This window comes from Carcharhinus amblyrhynchos, chromosome 10 (assembly GCF_965287045.1).
Source record: "Carcharhinus amblyrhynchos chromosome 10, sCarAmb.v2.hapA, whole genome shotgun sequence".
NCBI lineage: Eukaryota > Metazoa > Chordata > Chondrichthyes > Carcharhiniformes > Carcharhinidae > Carcharhinus > Carcharhinus amblyrhynchos.
The window spans coordinates 64,058,123-64,078,255 of NC_137333.1; the positions used below are offsets into that span (position 1 = coordinate 64,058,123).

The 20,133-nt window shown below is 39.8% G+C and overlaps 1 protein-coding gene across 2 annotated transcripts in view; it reads left to right on the top strand.

Annotated features, from left to right (window-relative positions):
- The window catches only part of LOC145349003 (coiled-coil domain-containing protein 138-like), an 86,749-nt gene that overhangs the window by 63,346 nt on the left and 3,270 nt on the right, over window positions 1-20,133 (top strand). For both annotated transcript variants that reach the window (XM_080197198.1, XM_080197199.1), the window contains 3 exons: window positions 9,745-9,864; window positions 11,094-11,280; window positions 16,674-16,850. In XM_080197198.1, coding sequence (XP_080053324.1) covers window positions 9,745-9,864; window positions 11,094-11,280; window positions 16,674-16,850 — 484 coding nt within the window. The remainder of the gene's footprint in view (window positions 1-9,744; window positions 9,865-11,093; window positions 11,281-16,673; window positions 16,851-20,133) is intronic.

A 20,133-nucleotide genomic window follows, 5' to 3' on the forward strand; every position in this document is an offset into this window, starting at 1 on the left:
TTCCACGTTTTGCTCCACAGAGCCTATATCGTCTCTCACTATCACCCTGATGTTATTTTTTATTAACAGAGCTACCCCACCTCCTTTTTCTTCCTGTCTATCCTTCCTAAATGTCTGATACCCCTGGATATTCAGTTCCCAGTCCCAGTCATCCTGCAACTACATTTCTGTAATGGCCACTAGATCATACCTATTTGTACTGATTTGTGCCATCAATTCATTTGCTTTGTTTCAAATGCTTTGTGCATTCAGGTAAAGTGTCTTTATGCTAGCCTTTATTTGGACCCGATTTGTTGAAATGCTACTAACCTCTCCTGAGCCTTCTACTCCTTTAACTAGTTGTCTTGTGTCCAACGAGGGGCATACACGTGATGGGTCATACATGGGCTGCTCTTGGTTGTTCGAGATTGGCCTAGTGCTTCATGTCGTTAGTGTGTGCCTAAACTGGACCAGATACTGGGCAAGACGACAGCTCAGTGACTATCACTGATTGCTGTGCAGACACATGGATTTGGGCCAGTGTCTGTGGGAGCTTGCGCATTCTCCCCGTGCTTGCGTGGGTTTTCTCCGGGTGCTCCGGTTTCCTCCCACACCCCAGAGATGTGCTGTTAGGCTGATTGGCAGTAATAATTGTCCCTAAATTAGTTTCCCTCAATGTGGATGGCCATAAAACATTAGACAAGGGTCATGGGTAGAGGGGGGGGACTGGTGGTGTTGGGACGGCGGCGCGGGCTCGTTGGGCCGAAGGGCCTGTTTCCCGGGTTGTTCGTTGTTCTTTGTTCTTTAGTTGAATGTCCTCGACATTTAACCTGCACTCATATCCTCTCCTTTACATTTGATTTTGTAATTCCCCGTACCCTGAACCCTCCCCCCCACTATTAACTAAAAAATCTATGCATTCTATCAGATAGACTGCACTTAAGTGAACAACTCATTAGCTTTCAACAATTACATGAGAAAATCGAGGCCTATGTTTGAGCTTTGTGCATAAATGCTTCATAACTTCTATTCTGGTAAGCTGCCAGCCTCCATCTTGTATCTTCCATTATTTTGTATGCTTTGTCTTTTAAGAATATCACATGCATGTGGCCCAGCAAAATAGTAACTGTTCTGAGCCATAAGTTGAATTTTGATTTGGAAACAGGTGCCAAGCAGAGACTGTCTGCCACCCCACCCAACAAATGGTTTAGGTGTTGTCAATTTCTAATTTCACGTGAATGCAGATGGAAGTCCAGAATGTGTGACCAACCTCTTTCAGCAGAGCAGCAATGCATGCCGTAAGGCATTTTATGCTGTTGCAACATACAATATTTAATGAGTCATGCACAGATGTTTATTAGGAGTTTGACTATTTTAAAAATTAAACTTTTGTATTAGATGTGTGAATGCTTATTCATTTGTCAAATCCGAGTTACGCAGTGTCTGATTATGGGTATGTGCCTGCAATTTCATATCCTGTTTATTTAATCATGTCTAGACATTGTCTAATGTCTGTAATGTAGATGATTTTTGATCTGGCAGGGATTTTTCTGCAATTAGTACCATAAGGTTTATTGTTGACACCTCCCTTTTCCTGTGACTTAATTTTCTTCTCCTTTCACCCATTGCCTGGAAACAAATAAGCTGTGTGCAGTTATTTAGACTGAGCAATAGAAGACTCCCAAATGGGAGATAGGAATGCATTTAGTATGAACCTGAACTACCTGGAGGGGAGGGCAGGCTTCTAAAGCTAGGGGCTACCTGAATAACTAAAGATATGGAGATTAAAAGAAAAAAGGAAGGTTCTGATAAATGCTATGTTTAAATTCAGTCGAGAGTGAGGCTGAATATAAAAAGTACAAAACTGAAGGAGAGTATGAGAACAGGTTAGTCAACAAAGTAAACGGGAACACCGAAAGCTTTTTATAAGCCTATCAAGATAATGAAGGGTGGAGTAAGGAAAGCAAAGATTTTCTTGTGAAAGCAGAGGAAATGGCTGAGGTACAAAGTGAGTACTTTCCAAATATCTTCACTGAAGAAGAGCATGCTGCCAATCTCACAATAAAGGAGAAAGTAGAGAAATTGGATAGGATAAAAATTGATAGTAGAAGTGCATAAACATTGGCAATGCACAATATCAGGAGATAGAGGCTTGGTGTTAATGTCGCTGAACCAATAATCCAAACACCCAAGCTAATATTCTTGGGAAAGGTTACAAATCCCAGTAGCTGAGGGCATTTATATAAATTCAATTAATTAATAAAAAATCAGGAATTGAAAACTATTGGGTCATGAAAATAATATTGTTGTAAAAACCCATCTGGTCCACTAATATCCTTTAGAGAAGGAAATCTGCTTCCTTACCTGGTCTACAAGTGACTCTGAACCGATAGCAATGTGGGTGAATCGTAACTGCCCTCTGAAATGGCCGAGTAAGCCACTCAGTTGTACCAAACCACAACAGAAAAGCAAAAAGAAATAAAACTGGATGGATCACCTGGCATCGACATGGACAACAGTGGCATGGCCATCCCTGAAGAATTCCTCTTACTAAATCTAGGATTGGTGCCAAGATTGGAAGAGTTGTCCCACAGGACTGGAGGATAGCGAACGTGGTACCGTTGTTTAAAAAGGGTAGGAGGGATAACCCTGGTAACTATAGGCTGGTGAGTTTGACATCAGTGGTAGGTAAGTTTGTGGAGAGGATTCTTAGGGATAGGATGTATGAGCATTTAGAGCGTTGCAATCTGATTACGGATATGCAGCATGGCTTTGTAAAGGGGAAATCTTGCCTTACGAATCTGGTAGAATTTTTTGAGGAGGTGACAAAAATCGTCGACGAAGGATGAGCCGTTGATGTCGTCTATGTGGATTTCAGTAAGGCGTTTGACAAAGTCCCTCATGGTAGGTTGGTTGAAAAGATTAAGGCTCGTGGAATACAAGGCCAGGTGTCTAGATGGGTTGAGAACTGGCTTGGTAAGAGGAGACAGAGAGTAGTGGAAGGGTCCTTTTCTAGCTGGAGGTCTGTCACTAGTGTGCCGCAGGGCTCAGTACTGGGACCTCTTTTTGTAGTATATATAAATGACTTGGAAGAGGGAGTAAGTGGTGTGATCAACAAATTTGCAGATGACACTAAGATGGCAGGATTGGCGGGCAGTGAGGAGCAGTGTCTGGCAATACAACGGGATATAGATAGGCTGGTATATTGGGCAGATATATGGCAAATGGAGTTTAATCCGGATAAATGTGAGGTGATGCATTTTGGCCGAAATAATGTAGGGGGGAGTTATATGATAAAGGGTAGACCTATAAAGAGTATAGAAACGCAGCGGGACCTGGGGGTGCAAGTGCACAAGTCTTTGAAGGTGGCAGTACAGGTGGAGAAGGCTGTAAAGAAAGCTTATGGTATGTTAGCCTTTATAGGAAGGGGAATAGAGTATGAGAGCTGGAGTCTAATGTTGCAGTTGTAGAGAACGTTGGTTAGGCTGCATTTGGAGGACTGCGTCCAGTTCTGGTCGCCTTACTACCGGAAAGACATGGAGACCCTGGAGAGAGTGCAGAGGAGGCTTACCAGGATGCTGCCTGGTATGGAAGGACTGGGTTATGAAGAAAGATTGAGCAAATTGGGGCTGTTTTCCCTTGAAAGACAGTGACTGAGGGGAGATCTAATAGAGGTATGTAAGATTATGAAGGGGATAGATAGAGTAAACAGTGGTAAGCTATTTCCTATGTTAGAAACGCACAGTATGAGGGGTCACGGGCTTGGGGTGAGTGGGTAGAGGTATAACACGGATATTAGAGGGAGGTTTTTCACACAGAGGCTAGTGGGGTATGGAATGCTCTGCCAAGCAAGATGGTGGAGGCAGGCACGCTGGAGTTGTTTCCGAGTTACTTAGACAGACACATGAGTGGGTTGGAGATGGAAGGATTTGGAGATTGTTTTAAATAAGGTTCATTAGCATTGGGACGTCCCTGGTAATGTATAAGGATGTGGAATGATACTAATGTTTTTCTCTTTTAATTCACAGGTTTTAAGTCGGTCTGCCTTGTTGTCCAACCAGGGGCATACACGTGATGGGTCGTATAAGGGCTGCTCTTGGATGTTCAAGAATAGCCTAGTACTTCATGTCGTTAGTGTACGCTTAAACTGGACCAGATGCTGTGCAACACAACAGCTCAGTGACTATCACTGTTTGCGTGCAGACACATGGATTTGGGCCAGTGTCTGTGGGAGATTGCGCATTCTCCCCGTGCTTGCGTGGGTTTTCTCCGGGTGCTCCGGTTTCCTCCCACACCTCAAAGGTGTGCTATTAGGCTGATTGGAGGTAATAAATTGTCCCTAAATTAGTTTTCCCTCAATGTGGAATGCCATAAGCATAGATAAGGGACATGGGTGGGGGGGGGACTGGTAATGTTAAAATGGCGGCGTGGGCTCGTTGGGCCGATGGGCCTGTTTCCTGCGCTGTTTTTGTTCTTTGATATTGTTCCACCCATTGAGTCACTCCTTACAGTCAATATCTCTGACATCACAATTACCATTCCTGAACACGTCCTGCCCATTGGCAGGACAGACCCAGCAGACTTGATGGTACAGTGGTATAAGTTTTGGGGGGAGTTGTCTTGGGAGTCCTCATCATTGACTCCAGACCTCATGAGGTCTTATGGCATCAGGTCAAACCAGGCAAGGTGACCTGCTACTGAATATCACCTGTTGCCCTCCGAGCTGATGAATCATTATTACTCCAAGTTGAACATCAAATGGAAGAAGCACTGAGGCTGGCAATATATTCTGTGTGAAGGACTTTAAAGTCCATCACCAGCAATGATTTGGTAACACCACTCCTGAACAAGTTGGCTGAGTCCTGAAGGAAATATCTGCCAGATTAGACCTGCAGCAGGTACTTGCTGAACCAATGAGAGAAAAACCTACTAGACCTCATCCTTGCCAATCTACCTGTCAACGATGTGTCTGTCCATGACAGTATAGGTTGCAATGACCATCATATTGTCTTTGTAAAGACAAAGTCCAATCTTCACACTGAGAAATTGTCTATTGTGTTGTCTGGCACAAACTTCGTGAGAAATGAGATAAATTCAGAACTGATCTAACAACTCAAAATCTGACATCCATGAGGTGCTATGGCTATTTGACCATAATGTGTAACTTCATGGGTTGGCTTATCCCTCACCCTACCAATATCATTAAGACAAAGGATCAACCTTGGTTTAATGAAGAGTGCAGGAGGGCATGTCAGGAGCAGCACTGAGCATACTTAAAAATGAGGTGCCAACCTGTTGAAGTTATAGCACAGGACTGTTAGCATTTGAAACAGCATTCAGTAGGTAGAGCAAAGTGATCCCACAACCAACGAATCAATCAAGGCTCTGCAATCCAATTATGAATGGTCCTGAGCATTGAACAACTAACAGAAGCAAGAGTCTCCACAAATAGCTCCATCCTCAATGATGAGAAGGCCCAACACATCAGTGCAAAGAAAATTTGCAACAATCTTCAGATAGAAGGGCTGAGTATATTCCATTTCAGCCTCTTCCTCAGGTGCCAATTTTAAGCCAATACAATTCACTCCACATGATATCAGGAAATGGCTGATAGTATTGGATGCTACAAAGGCAATGGACCCTGATCACCTTCCATCAAGAATATAGAACCTTACAGTGCAGAAGGAGGCTGTTTGGCTCATCGAGTCTACACCAACCACAATCCCACACAGAGCCTTTTCCCACAACCTAGCAAATTTACGTGCTACTGGAATATTTGTGCTTCAGAACTGGTAGGGCAATCATCAACAAACATCCTTGCTTCCTGTTAGAGAGAATTGATGAATAAGCTGCTAGGCCTCAACACAGCTGCGATGAACTTATGTAATAATGTTCTTGGACTGAGGTGATTGGCCTCTGACAATATTAACCATTTTGCATCACTTTGTTAATGATCAGAAGGTTGATTGAGGTGGTAACTGGCTGCAATGGATTTATCCTGCTTTTTTTTGGGTTGGGCATACCTAGGCAATTTTCTACATTGCAGGTAGATATTAGTATTGTAGCAGTACTGGCTGCACACCTAACCAAGCTGTTCCAGTATAGCAAACTGATCCTTTATTATAAGTTCTTATCCTTTATTATAAGTTCTGGGAGGGTGAAAAATGTTACACCGCTGTACAAGAGAAATGGAGAAGGATAAATCTGGGAACTGTGGGCTAGCAAATCTAAAGTTGGTGATGGGGAAATTTGTAAGAATCATATTCTGGGACAAAATTAATTGACACTTGGAGAGTATGATTAATCAGTGAAAGTCAGCAAGAATCTGTTTACAGAAAAACAAGCTTAACAAATTTGATTTGGACAGGATTGATGAAGGTGCGGGGGATGTTACAGTACAGATTTTCCAAAGGTATTTGATAATGTATTGTTGTTAGGACATGTAAGCAAAAGGTTACCTTTGCTATGATAGTGTTGGTGAAACCATCAACAATACTTCATCAAAACTGACAACATCTTCTGAAGTCTGCACGTGTGCAGAATAATGTAGGAAACCAGACATTTCTGTCAGTGCTTCTGCGCTTCTCCAGATGATCTGTTGAGTGCATTTCCTCCATCCCTACCTCTGGTTCAGTCCCTTAGTATTCAGTGGATTGATGTAAACATCTACTTTTATGTTCAGTCTTGCAGCAAAAACCTTTGAAAATTGAATGAAGTGTAACACAGTTTTTAACACCTTCATAATTACTTCTAAACACCCTCGTTGGCCCGGAAACCAAATTTTATATTCCCCATGATAAATTACGCATTTAAAACAATTTTTTAGAAAGTTTGCGCAAGATATTTTAACTTAATGGAGCCATAATCTTTTATTTTTCTGAAAATTTAAATTAAAATTGAAGGATTATCAATGCTTTTTAATTCCTGGCTTGCTGTCTGTTTTAATACTTCAGTGTGATTGCTTCTTGCACTTGATGACAACATTGCTACTAGACACCTGGAGGCCTCGAGATGTGGTGCTGTTGGGAAAGAGGAAATCCATGCCATTGACATAAATAGATCTTTTTGCACGACTTTCTTTAAGGCCATTTGTGAACGTTGTCACTTTGCTGTTTATCCCAAACTCCATCCCCAAATGGAAACCTATGGGATTAAAAGTGATAATATGATTAAGTAATTTGTAGATAAGTGGCGCAAAGTTGTTTTTCAGACTGCAGAGAAGTGTGCAGTGGTATTTTCCATGGTTGGTGTTGGGACATCTCTTTTTGACATATGGACCTCAATCTAGGTATCGTTTGACAGATCACAGATGACATGAAAATGTGGAAATGTTATAAAGGGAGAAAGGCTGTAATACTTCAACACAACATTGACAGACTTATGAAATTGACAGATGCTTGGCAGATCAAATCTAACACAGGAACATGAAATGTAATTCCTTTTGGTAGGAAGAATGAAGCAAGCCAATATAAACTAAATTGTGCAATTTTCAGGTGCAAGAACAGTGAGACTTCAGCAAGTAATCAAGTTTTTGAAATTGTTGGGGCAAGCTAAAAAACTATATTTAGCCACGGTGAATTCTTGGTTTTAGAAATAAAGACCAAGAGTACTAAAACAAGGAATTTATGCTAAAACTTTATAAAACCCTGGTTAGGCCCCAGCTAGAGTATTACAACTAATTTGGCACATCACACTTTACAAAGGTGTCGAGACCTTAGTTAAGATACAGGACTGATTTTATATGATTGCAATTAAGAATGAAAAACTTCAGTTATATGGAGAAATTAGTGAATCTGGGATTGCTCTGCTTGGAGCAGAGAATGTTAAGGGGAGATTTGATATAGATGCTCAAAATCATGACCGGTTTCGCTGGAATAGAAACATAGAAAATAGAAGCAGAAGAATGCTATTTGGCCCCTTAAGCCTACACACCATTCAATATGACCATAACTGATCCTCTATCACAATGCTATATCTCTGCTCCCTTCCCCACCCCTTGATGCTTTTAGCGTCTAGAAATCTTATGTATATCTTCCTTAAATGTGTTCAATGACTTGGCCTCCACAGCCTTCTGTAGTAGGGAATTCCACAGGTTCAGCAGCCTGTGAGTAAAAGAAAATCTCCTCTCAGTCCTAAATGGCCTATCCCCCCAAAATCAGGGGGAACATCATCTCTGCATCCTGTACAGCCTCGTCAGAATTTTATGTTTCAATGCGATCCCTTCTCATTTTATATTCGTGGTTGACGCAATATCTCCTCATAAGGCAATCCTGCCATCACTGCAGTCAGTCTAGTGAACCTTTGCTGCACTCCCTTTTTGGCAAGGCTATCCTTAAGTAAAAAATAGGAAGATTAGGCAGATGAATGCATAGCTCGAGAGCTGATGCAGGTGGCAGGGATTTCGATTTGTCGATCATTGGGATCTCATCTGGAATAGGAGTGACTTGGAAAAGAGGGATGGGTTACCCCTGAACTGGAGGGGGACTAATATCCTGACAGAGATTTGCCACAACCACTTGGAAGGACTTAAACTAATTTGGCAGGGGGTGGGACCCAAAGCAGTAAGGAGATAGAAGAGAAGGTTGAGGACAGCACAGAAGTTAGAGAGCATGTTATATTGTAAAGGCAGTGTCAGTAATCCTAGTACTCAACAGTTCAGGAAAGAGTAGAACAGACAGCGGGAGGAACCTGAATTCAACTGCATTTAATGCAAGAGGACTATCAGCAAGGCAGACTTCACACTTATCCATTTCATACTACATCTGCCAAATATTTGCCCACACACTCAACTGTTTAAGCCTCCTACACTCCAGGGAAAGAACTCCAAGTCTATCCAGCCTCCTCTTCTAAATCAAAACCAAGTCCCAGTAGCATCCTAGTAAATCTATCTAAATTGCTGTGAAGCCTTGTTACATCCTTCTCATTATTCACATTCCCACCTAGTTTTGTGCCATCAGCAAACTTGAAAATACTATTGGCTCTTGTCTAAATCATTGATACAAACTGTGAATAGCAGGAGCACAAGCACTAATGCTATGGTACCCTACTAGTCACACTTAGCATTTTGGAAAAGACCCATTTATTCCTAATCTCTCTTTCCTATCTGCTAACCAATTTTCAACTCATGCCGACGTATTACCCCAATCCCACATGTTTTAATTTTGCACACTAACCTCTTTTATGTGGCATTTGATCAAAAGCTTCCTGATAATCTGGATATACCACATGCACTGATTCTCCCATGTCCATCCTACTAGTTATGTCCTCAAAAAAACTCTAGTAGGTTTGTCAAACGTGATTTCTCTTTCGTAAATACGTGTTGACTTTGGCTAATCCTAAATAAATAAATAAAAACAGTTTTCAGTGGCACAGTCATTGATAATCAGAGGCACAAGCTTATGGGAACTGACAAAAGAACTCCGGTTATTTGAGGGAAACAAAAATTATGTACAGTTGTTATGATCTGGTCTGCATTGCCTTAAAGGGCTTGGAAGCAGATTCAATAATAACTTTCAAAGGGAATTGCATAAATACTTTTTAGGGAAAATCTTGCAGTGCTATGGGGAATGGGACAATTGAATAGCTGTTTCAATGACCCAGCATAGGTACAATGGGCTGATTTGATTTGTGTTGTTATCCTCCTGTAATGGTAAATTAAATGCTTTTAAAATAACTTTAAGTGGAGCTCGATGCTAAGTTTTGCATTGCTTTGGTAAAATAATGTTTTGTTTTCCTACTGATACTTCTGTACGTAATTAATTTCAGATCTTACCCCTGATCACAGCACAAATTCATTTGATGCCATCTGGAAATACCAAATTACAACTCTCATTAGTGAAATTTATTTACTGGGCTTTAATGCATATAGACAGAGAAAAGATGCAGGTATGTATAAAAATGTTCTCTTTCTCTTTCCAATGATTTAATGTGGCATTCAGTAGGTTCAATAAACAATCCTGAAAACAGTACCTTCAGAAAAACTCAAAACAGCATGCCTTTATGGAGTTTTGTTATTTTATTTGTGTATTAAATTTTGAAATATTTTCCTAGGACATTGAAAATCACGTAGATAAACTGTTTTTGCCATGTCTAATATTATTTCAGGATGCTTTTATTTATTGCCAAGTTTATTTAGTACCTGATTTCTGGAAGAAGGTCTAGAAGAATTTTCACACATACTAATTACAGGAACCAAAAAGTAATGCAGTTACTATATGATTAGAATGAAAACTTATATACACCTTTTTAATCCTGGATTTATGTAAAACAAAGTTGCTAAAAATGGTTTGGTACCATGGGTATTAAATAACCAACAGTTAAAACCATATACATGTCAATGAGTGCAAGGCTAATTGAGAGCTTTTGCTGAGACATAGCACTGCATATAATGGAGGTGGACAGCTCACCACCTCAGAAGCAAAGTCGGCATGGAACCAACTTGTTTCATGCCACTCTGCCCCACAGTCACAATGTGCTTTAGCCAGGCTAAATAACCTGCCAGCATCCCTCATTGGAAGCCATGTCACAGTTGAGTCATGAATTCATTGAATAGCGTAACTGGGCTAAATGACCATCTCCTGTTCTTGTGTTATAATAAAAAGGTAATTACCCTGCAAATGTTCATTCCAAAGAGTGTTTGCTAGTATAAAACATTTATTTTTGATCTGATGTTATAAAAATAATTTCTCCTAAAATTATTGTGGATTGAATAATTAGGGGGTGGCACAATGGTTAGCACTGCTGCCTCACAGGGACCTGGATTCGATTCCCGACTTGGGTTACTGTCTGCGTGGAGTTTACACATTCTCCTGTGTCAGTGTGTGTTTTTCTCCCAGATGTTCCAGTTTCCTCCCAGAGTCTAAAAGATGTGCTGGTTAGGTGTTTTGACCAGAACAGATGCCATAGCATGGCGACTAGGGGAATTTTCGCAGTAACTTCATTGCAGTGTTAATGTAAGCCTTACTTCTGACTAATAAATAAACTTTAGTTGGTGTAGTTCATTCTATATGATATATTTGAACATTTGTTTTTACTGCTTTCAATTTAAAAAGCCAGTCATGGTATAGTTACTAGCAACGATACAGTGATTTGTTATAATTGAAACTTTACTCCAGAAGATTACTTCAACTTTGCGAAGGCTAGGAGAAGAACTGTTCCGAGGAACTGTGATCCAGATAGTGCAGGAGAATCCTTCACAGTCAATTGCAGAAACCAAATCTAAGGCATCTGCTTTCTTCAGGAGCTCTGATCTTAATGTCCGTTTTTTATCATCACTCAGCATCCTCAAAACAATTACACAAGGTGCGCAGAAACTTTTAACTACTGTTGAATTTGATTTACTTTTATAACTTGCTAAGGTACCTACAGATGAAAGCATAAATTCTGTCTTCCTTCAGGTACAATTAGAAGACCCCTAAACCAGATGTTGGTTAAGCCACAATTTCAAGTATCGTATTCAATTTTGGGTACTCCATCATGGAATGAGCATTAAATCAGAGACAGTACTAGGAATGTCAGATTCTGACTTACTATATTCAATACAAGGCTTAATATAGTAATTTAAATTCAATATTTAGAATATTTTAGGGGGAAAAATCACTTGGAAACATAAAGGTTTATAACGCAGGAGGAGGTCATTTAAGATATTATATCTGTGGAAGCTGATCACATGGGTAACCCAAAACAAATTCTAAACTCTCACCTTTCCACATAGGCATGGATCTTACTCTGATTTAGGAATATATTACATTTTCTCTTAAAGATTGCAATGGTCTCTGCCACGACCAGTTCCTTTGGGAAATGTGGTTTGTGTTCTCACCACTGCTGTGTAACTTTTCCTAACCCCTCTCCTCATTCTGTATTAGTTTTAAATTGATCTTTAATTGCTGACTTCCCAACCAAATTATTCACTCTATTAAAATTCTTCATTAATTTTAAAAGCCTCTTTTAAATCTCCTCTTAACCTTCTCTGCTCCAGTGAAAATAGTTTCCAGTATCTCAAATCTTTCTTAATAACTATAGTTTTCCATTCCTGGCATTATACTGTTGGATGTTCATTAAAATGCCCCATGACTTTAATGTGCATTTCATTGTGGGTGTCCAAAACTGAATGCTATACTTGAAATTGTGGCTTAACCAACATCTGTGCAGATGTGTTATTTTACTGTTGCACTCTATATTCCTAAATATTCGATTTAAAATGCTATTTTTTTAAATGATTTTATCTATCTGCATATTCGAGGAATTATAACATCAACTGCCTGCCTTATACAGTGTCTTTAACTGAGAACACTGTGAGCCACTTCGTGGATGTGCGAGAGAATTAGCAATGAGCCAAAAAAAAGGCCTTGGCCAAAGATTTGGATTTTAAGAGATCTTAAAAGAAGTCTCTGAGGCATTGTCATTTGTTTAAAAAAAACTTGAAAAATATATTTATTTAATATTTCTGCCACAGTTCATCAAGTTAAACTTCCTTCTTCATTCCTGAGCAGCTGTACTCTCCTCAATTTTATTTTTATATGTTTAAACAGCCCCCTATCCTTTCATCTCCTGGAATTTTCTGATTTATTTCCAGCTTTCTAATCTCATTCCACCTCTCTGCTGTACTTTCTATCATGATTTACTTTGGTGTCATCAGCACTTTTTAATTTTGTCTCCTTTCAAAGTTTCAGTTCATTTTAATTTCTGTAGAACATACAACTTTGATCCATCCTATATTTATTTTGTATTCTTGCATCTTGCATTTGAAGATTTCCCACTGCTGATCCATTGACTTGTTTGCTAACTTTTTGCCTGGTTAATTTGGGCCAGAATCATGTGCTGCTAAATTTTACTGGCTTCCAGCCCAACAACCTTATCTCCATTATCTTTTTCTGTCCTTACACTGAACCTAGTAATGTTGTCCTTGCCATTTTCCATTTTTTTCTGTTCTCGTATCAGCTATTTGTCCCCCTTCATTTCCCAGAACAAAATCCATCAATCCTCTTTGCTTGTTGCACTCAAAATTTATGCAACTGTTGTTCTGCTCAAGCAACTCCTCAACTGCACTCGCAATGCCCTAAACCCCAGCAAAACCAATATACCAATGCCTAATTCCTGGGCACACTGCAGTAACATAACATGCATTTTATAATTTAATAATGAGTGCAATTGTTCACATGGCATTGTACTGTCACATCCACTTGGAGTGAACATATGGATTTTGTACCTAAAGCTGAGTATCTAAATCAGTGAGAGTTTCTTTTTAGCTCAGCCTTTAAATGTGGTGGTGATCTGTTTAGCTCTGATTTTAGTGTGATGCTCTGCTGTGCTGGGGCCCTTAGCTGCTCAGCTGTTTCCCTGCTCCCCTCAATCACTTAAAGATAGAGCAGCACTTCTCCAGAGTAATGTAGCATTTTTGATTAACAGGCACAACCTAATCCCAAAGCATACCAGATAACAAAAACATGACTGTAGCTTCATTCTTTTGTCATCAATATACTGAAATTTCCTTCCTGCACCTTGGACTGCAGTAAATAGTTCAAGGTGAAGGCCCACTGGCATCTTTTCAAGAAAAACAGGGCAGAACCTATTGGCTATATGTCATAAACCAGGGATTCCCAAACTGATGCTAAGAGTGTCCGTTAAGAGATCGGAATGTGTGAATGGCAGAACACAGGTGCAAAGTGTCATAGGACAACCTAAGGGATGTAGCAGTTGGATCTAGTGGAGTGGGATTGGAAAACAAGCTGGGAAGCGATTGATGTTGTACCTCTAAGCACCATTCCCTGTCTTTATCATCACCATTTACATTCCCTTTGTCTTTTCGTCTGTGCCAGTCCTAACAATTACAACCACCTCCCACCCTCAATACAAATCATCTTCCTTCTCTTCCGCTCTGACAAAGGGTCATCCAGACTCGAAACATTGGCTCTATTTCTTCTCCACAGATGCTGTCAGATCTGTTGAGATTTTCTAGCATTTTCTGTTTTTGTTTTAGATTCCAGCATCTGCAATATTTTGACTTCATCTTGATTAGATTCTGTCTTGTTGATGATGGTCATTGTCTATCTCTGTGGTATAAATGTTACTTGCTATTTATTAGCCTAAGCCTGAATGTTGTCCAATGTTAGCTACAACAGCTTCTCTATTGTTTGTTTTAATCCAGTGTGCAGAATTGATTAAATAGGTGGTTAAATAGGAAGCCATATCTAAGTGTTAACCAAACAACAAGAGTAAGTCAACCAGTTTGCTTCAGTCTGCTGAAGCAATCCAATTTCTTTACTGAAACAAAAATTGAAAAATATAGACAACGCATAGTTCCATCAACATTGTTATGGGAAAAAGGTCGATGAATGTTTTGGGTCTCCTTTTAAACTAATAGTTTAAGTATCTCATCAGTAACATAATCATCGATAGTCACGGGGGCAAGGTGCCTGAAGAGTGGAGAGTGGCAAAAATTGTGCCTTTGTTTAAAAAGGGATGCAGGGAAAAGCTTGGGAACTACAGCCAGTGAGTCTCACATCTGTGATGGGTAAGTTTTTGGAAGGTATTTTGAGAAACAGGATCTACAGGTGTTTAGAGATTCAAGGACTGATGAGGGACAGTCAGCATGGTTTTGTGAGTGGAAAAACATGTCTCTCAAATTTGAGCTTTTTGCAGGGGTAAACCAAGAAGGTAGATGAAGGCAGTGCAGTTGATGTTGTCTACATGGACTTTAGCAAAGCCTTTGACAAGGTATTGCATGGTGGGTTGTTGCATAAGGTTAAATCTCACGGGATCCAGGGTATCTAAATGGATACAAAATTGGCTTCTTGACAGAAGCCAGATGGTGGTTGTAGAGGGCTGTTTTTCAAACTAGAGGCCTGTGACCAGCAGTGTGCCTTGGGGATCAGTGCTGTTATTTGTCATTTATATTAATGATTTGGATGAGAATGTAGGAGGCATGGTTAGTAAGTTTGCAGATGACACCAAAATTGGTGGTGTAGTGGACAGTGAAGAAAATTATGTCCGATCTTGATCAATTCGACTAGTGGACTGACGAATGATAGATGGAGTTTAATTTAGATAAATGTGGGGTGATGCATTTTGGTAGATTGAATCAGGGCAGGACTTACTCAGTTAATGGTAGGGCATTGGGGAGAGTTAGAGAACAAAGATGTAGGGATACATGTTCATAGCTCCTCGAAAATAGGAGTCACAGGTGGACAGAGTGATGAAGAAGGCATTTGGCACACTTGGTTTCATCGGTCAGAACATTGAATACAGGAGTTGGGATGTCTTGTTGAAGTTGTGAAAGGCCTTGGAATACTCTGTGCAGTTCTGGTCACCCTGTTATAGAAAGGATATTATTAAAGTAGAAAGAGTGCAGAAAAGATTTACTAGGATGCAACTGGGACTTGATGGATTGGGTTATAAAGAGAGGCTGGATAGACTGGGACATGTTTCTCGGAGCATAAGAGGCTGAGGGGTAACCGTTATAGAGGCCTATAAAATAATGAAGGGCATAAATAATCAATATCTTTTCCCAAAGGCAGGGGAGTCTAAAGCTAGGTTTAAGGTGAGAGGGGAGAGATACAAAAGTATCCAGGGGGCAATTTTTTCATAGAGGGTGGGGAGTGTCTGGAACAAGCTGCCAGAGGTAGTAGCAGAGGTAAGTACAATTTTATCTTTTAAAAAGTATTTAGGTAGTTACATGGATTAGATGGGTATGGGCCAAATGTGGGCAATTGGGATTAGCTTAGGGGTTTAAAAAAAAAGGACAGCGTGGATAAGTTGGCCCGAAGGGCCTGTTTCCATGTTGTAAACCTCTATCTTAGTAAATGTAGACTATCAGATTAATTTATTTTGAAATGAGCATTGAGAGCCATCATGGCCTTGTTGCCCGTGGACCCAAAATTCTGGTGTAAAAGAAAAGTAAAATAAAATTGAGGCAGAAGATCCGCTGGGACAGAGCAAGAGACAAAATTTGAATGCCATTTGGGCCATCTGGGTTTCAGCCTTGTTTGCACTTTAGCCCAAGGTCCTTTTGGGAACAGGTCATAGGGTCTGCTCATCTATCAGTAAGGTAAGATTTTGGGAAAATGTTCAGAAATGTTGCTGGTTTGTTCAAAAATTTCATCCAACAAAGCAATGCAAAGAATTAATGCAAAGAGTCTCTCATCAGTCACATAAGGATATGCGCAACAGCAATTCAATGCCAAGGGTATTTTTTTTATTTTGCTAATGGGAAAGTTCCGCTTATGACGATTCTCATTTATGACCTAATTTCTGAACTTGGGCACTCAATGCAAACTTTTACCTTGGCACTTCATGGATATACAAATGGGTTTCCAAATATAGATTGTTTTGTATAAATCCATCATATTGAGAATATGATAATTGGACTGATTTAGGATATATAGCCAGTAGGTTCTTGCCTTCTTGTAAAGATGCTACTGGTTCTTTTCCTTGAACTGCTACGGTCCTTGTCTTATATTTTAAGAAAGCCCCAAACAGCTGACATGATTGATTACTCATTAAAAATTATATTCTTTTGAAAAGGATAAATTACTTTTCAATCTTTTGAGAGATTCTATCACAATCACAGTATCAGAGGCCCTAAATTGTTAAGTTGTTCACACCATAGGGCTAGTTGGTATTGGAAATACTGAAATGCACATTTATTCAGGAAAATAAAGCATAATATTTTTAATCGACATGCTTCTCATCACTAGTGGATTATCTGGCTCAAGTGTTTGACATTCTCTTGAATGATCTGAAGACAGATGAAGGCAAAGCTTTGTTCTTGGAGTATCGAGCAATACAGATTATTCTTTGTTACTTGAAGCCTTCTAATAAAAGTCTGCTGTGCAGTGCTGTTGACGTCATTCTGCAGATGACAATGGAGTCCAGTAAGTATGTGTATTTTCTACATTATAGCTCAATAATTAGTCAAGAATTTCTGATGAAACAGCCTCATTGGTGTATTTTCAACTTTTAAGTGTTAATTTTTTAAATGTTGCTTTCTTAATCAGCAATTTTTATGTACTATTGATAATTCCTTACCTAATGATTTAGATTAGAACAAGATTATAAAGGCCATTTTTAAAGTATGTTGCAAATATAATAGATGGAGTTAACTGTAGCACTCAGTCTCAAAATGACTTGTGAAATTAATTTGCATGTACTTGGTCTTTTGTTAGGTACACATATACACTAGATATTCTTATGTATTGATAGGAAATTAATGTAGTGCCTCATTCAGTTATGCTATATAGGTACCACAATATATGATGTTACAAATTTTGAATCTGCTTTAGATATTCATTTGAGATTAGTAGTGTTCTCATTCCCAGAAGCAGTCTCATGAGTCTTGTGTTCAAAATGGACTCTTATTTCCAGATATCAAATCATGTGAAAGCATACTCTCGTTCATAACCTAGTTCTCCCTTGTAATCTGAATTGGATATTGTGTCTTATGCATGTGTCTTGATGTGTGCGCTCCTCAGTCTTTCAGTAGGCAGTCTTAAGACACATGGCCAGATATCAAAACTATCTGTGCTCTTTTCTTCACTTCAAACCTTCTTGTGAATAATTGCAATTGTCAATCATGTTGCTCTCTCCTGGTTAGTAAGATGGGCAATGTTCAGGCTTGGGCTGATAAATGGCAAGTAGCATTCATGCCATACAACTAGCAGGCAATGACCATCTCCAACAAGAAAGAATCTAACCCCTTCCCCAAGACGTTTAATAACATTACTATCACTGAATCAACAATTTCAACATCCAGGCATTACCATTGACCAGAAACAGAATTGGGCCAGCCATATAAATGTGGCTACAAGAGCAAATCAGAGGCTGGGGATTTTTTGGTGAGTAAATCCTCTCCTGATTCCTAAAACCTTTTTCATCTACAAGTCAGAGGTCAGGAATGTGATGAAATACTTTCCACTTACTTAGTTGAGTAAAACTCCAACAATCAAGAATCTCAACACTATCCAGGACAAAGCAGTCCGTTTGATTGCAACCCTTCCAGAAACCTTCATTTCTTCTACCACCCATGCATAGTGCCAGCACTGTGTACCGTCTACAAGATGCATTGCAACAATCCACCAAGGTTTCTTCAATGGCAGTTTCCAATCCCATGAGCTCTGCTGTCCAAAGGACAAGGGCAGCAGATGTACGTGAGCACCATCACCTGCATATTCCCCTCCAAGCCACACACTATTTGTTTAATGATATGAAAGCATCGATCACTCATCAGGGATTGAGGAAAATGTGTTCATTTTATTGAGAAAAGCACATAATAACATATATGCATGCATATAAAGCTTGAAGACATCAGTAACCAAACTTTGTATGCTGCGTTCTGTTCACAAGTCAAGGTGAAACTAAGACTGGAGCATATACTGCTAGCATGCTGCTATCCTTAAAAGCATATTACAACCCCCCCTTTCTTTTTAAAGATACTTTTCCACCTAAAGAACTATGACAGTTTATAATATGTTAATGTTTAGTTGCCATTTCCTAAGTGTATAAGAGAAGATGAATCTATGTTCTTAAGCATAGAGATAATCTGCTGTAATACCCAGATCTTGTAATGGTAATCTCATCTGGAGGTTTCTTTAACGGCTCTCAGTAATTTGTGTGGTTATCGTTCTTGGATGTTGTTCCTAGTTGTATTTGGGTCTTCAGTGTAATAGACTGCACAGGAACTGGAATGGATCTGATTCATTCTCAGCTATACCTCATTGTTACAACTTTGTGTGTAATGACATCATACAGCCTTAGTTCTGAACAAATCCGTGTCACCTCGGCTGGTTGCCACGTACCTTTTGGGGGTCCTGGATGTGGACTTATTTCCCCAACTGTAAACTTGTCAATTCTACACTCTCATTTTTACCATGAATGCTGGCTGAGAGTAGCAGAGAGTGCCATTGTGCATGTGTGGGTCTCTAGCAGCAGAGACCTATCACTCAGTCTCTGCTGCTCTCAGTATGCCTCCATTGTTATACACAGCCTGACCTATCCCACCACCCCACCCCGTGATTGGCTGCCTCTATGGCATCCTTTATGAAGGTGTGTTAAGCTTAATGGTCTCTGTAGGAACGTAAAATTATGTTTATGCTTCTGATAATGCAGTTTCAGTGCTTCAAATAGGTATTGGTGGTTTTCAAGTCCTAGGAAAGGCACACCCTTTCTCAACAATTCTAATGATGAGGATTTTTAGTGAAATGTATGGAGACAAAAAATGAGAGACCTAGACATCTTTGAAGATTATCCTTATCATGAAGAGTTAGCATAGCTTTAATATCCTATAATTTACTTGGATCGGGACATAGTCCAGCACTAGAATAAATAGAAGTGATGAAGCTGATCTGCTGCGTGTTGATGCTGCATGTTGATGACAGTGCCAGGGGCCAGGGTGTCCATACCCATGGGACACGACCCCCTTGCCGCCTGACCCTTGGGGGGTTGGGGGGGGGGGGGGGGGGGGTGCAATCCCCCCCCCCGCCTTGTTTTGCTCCTGCAGGGTTGTCCTAATAGTTCCCTGAAAGTGGGGACCTACTGTAAACCCCACTGCGGTGAAACACTTTGGGGTGGGAGAGGCTTGCAGGCCTGGAGAATTCGGTCCTGGGCCCCCTAATCGCATTAAATCACATGTCTTTGACCTCATTGATGAATTTGACTATGCCAAGAACAGACTGTAATGTTCTGCAATTTCTTTACAGTTAATGTAATGACAATTTCCCAAACACACAGCATGCAATATCTGTTATCTTTACTTTTGTTGATGAGCAGTGAATGAATCTTGGCTCAGTTGAAGCATATTTGCAATTGTCATGGGAGATAACAAGCTACTTTTACTATCCATTCTGTAAATCAAAAATGATGTGGATCAAAATATAGACGGTCACATACAATATCAGAGTTTATGGCATCAAAGATTCTCAAAGTCACTGTGTCTTGCAGCCTTCAGGAAGAAATGTTTATATATTACTGTTTTGCAATTTAATGTTTAGCTTTTTTGATCTGTTAGCTATAATGTTGTTTTGCCGACTTTATTATTTGAACAAGTTTCAATTTAATTGAATTTTGTCATGCCCCTTTTGTATTTTTAATAGTTTTCAAAAAAAATTAAAATGACAGATTTATTTCTGAAACTTCAGCTCATGGAAAGGCTGCCAAAATTCA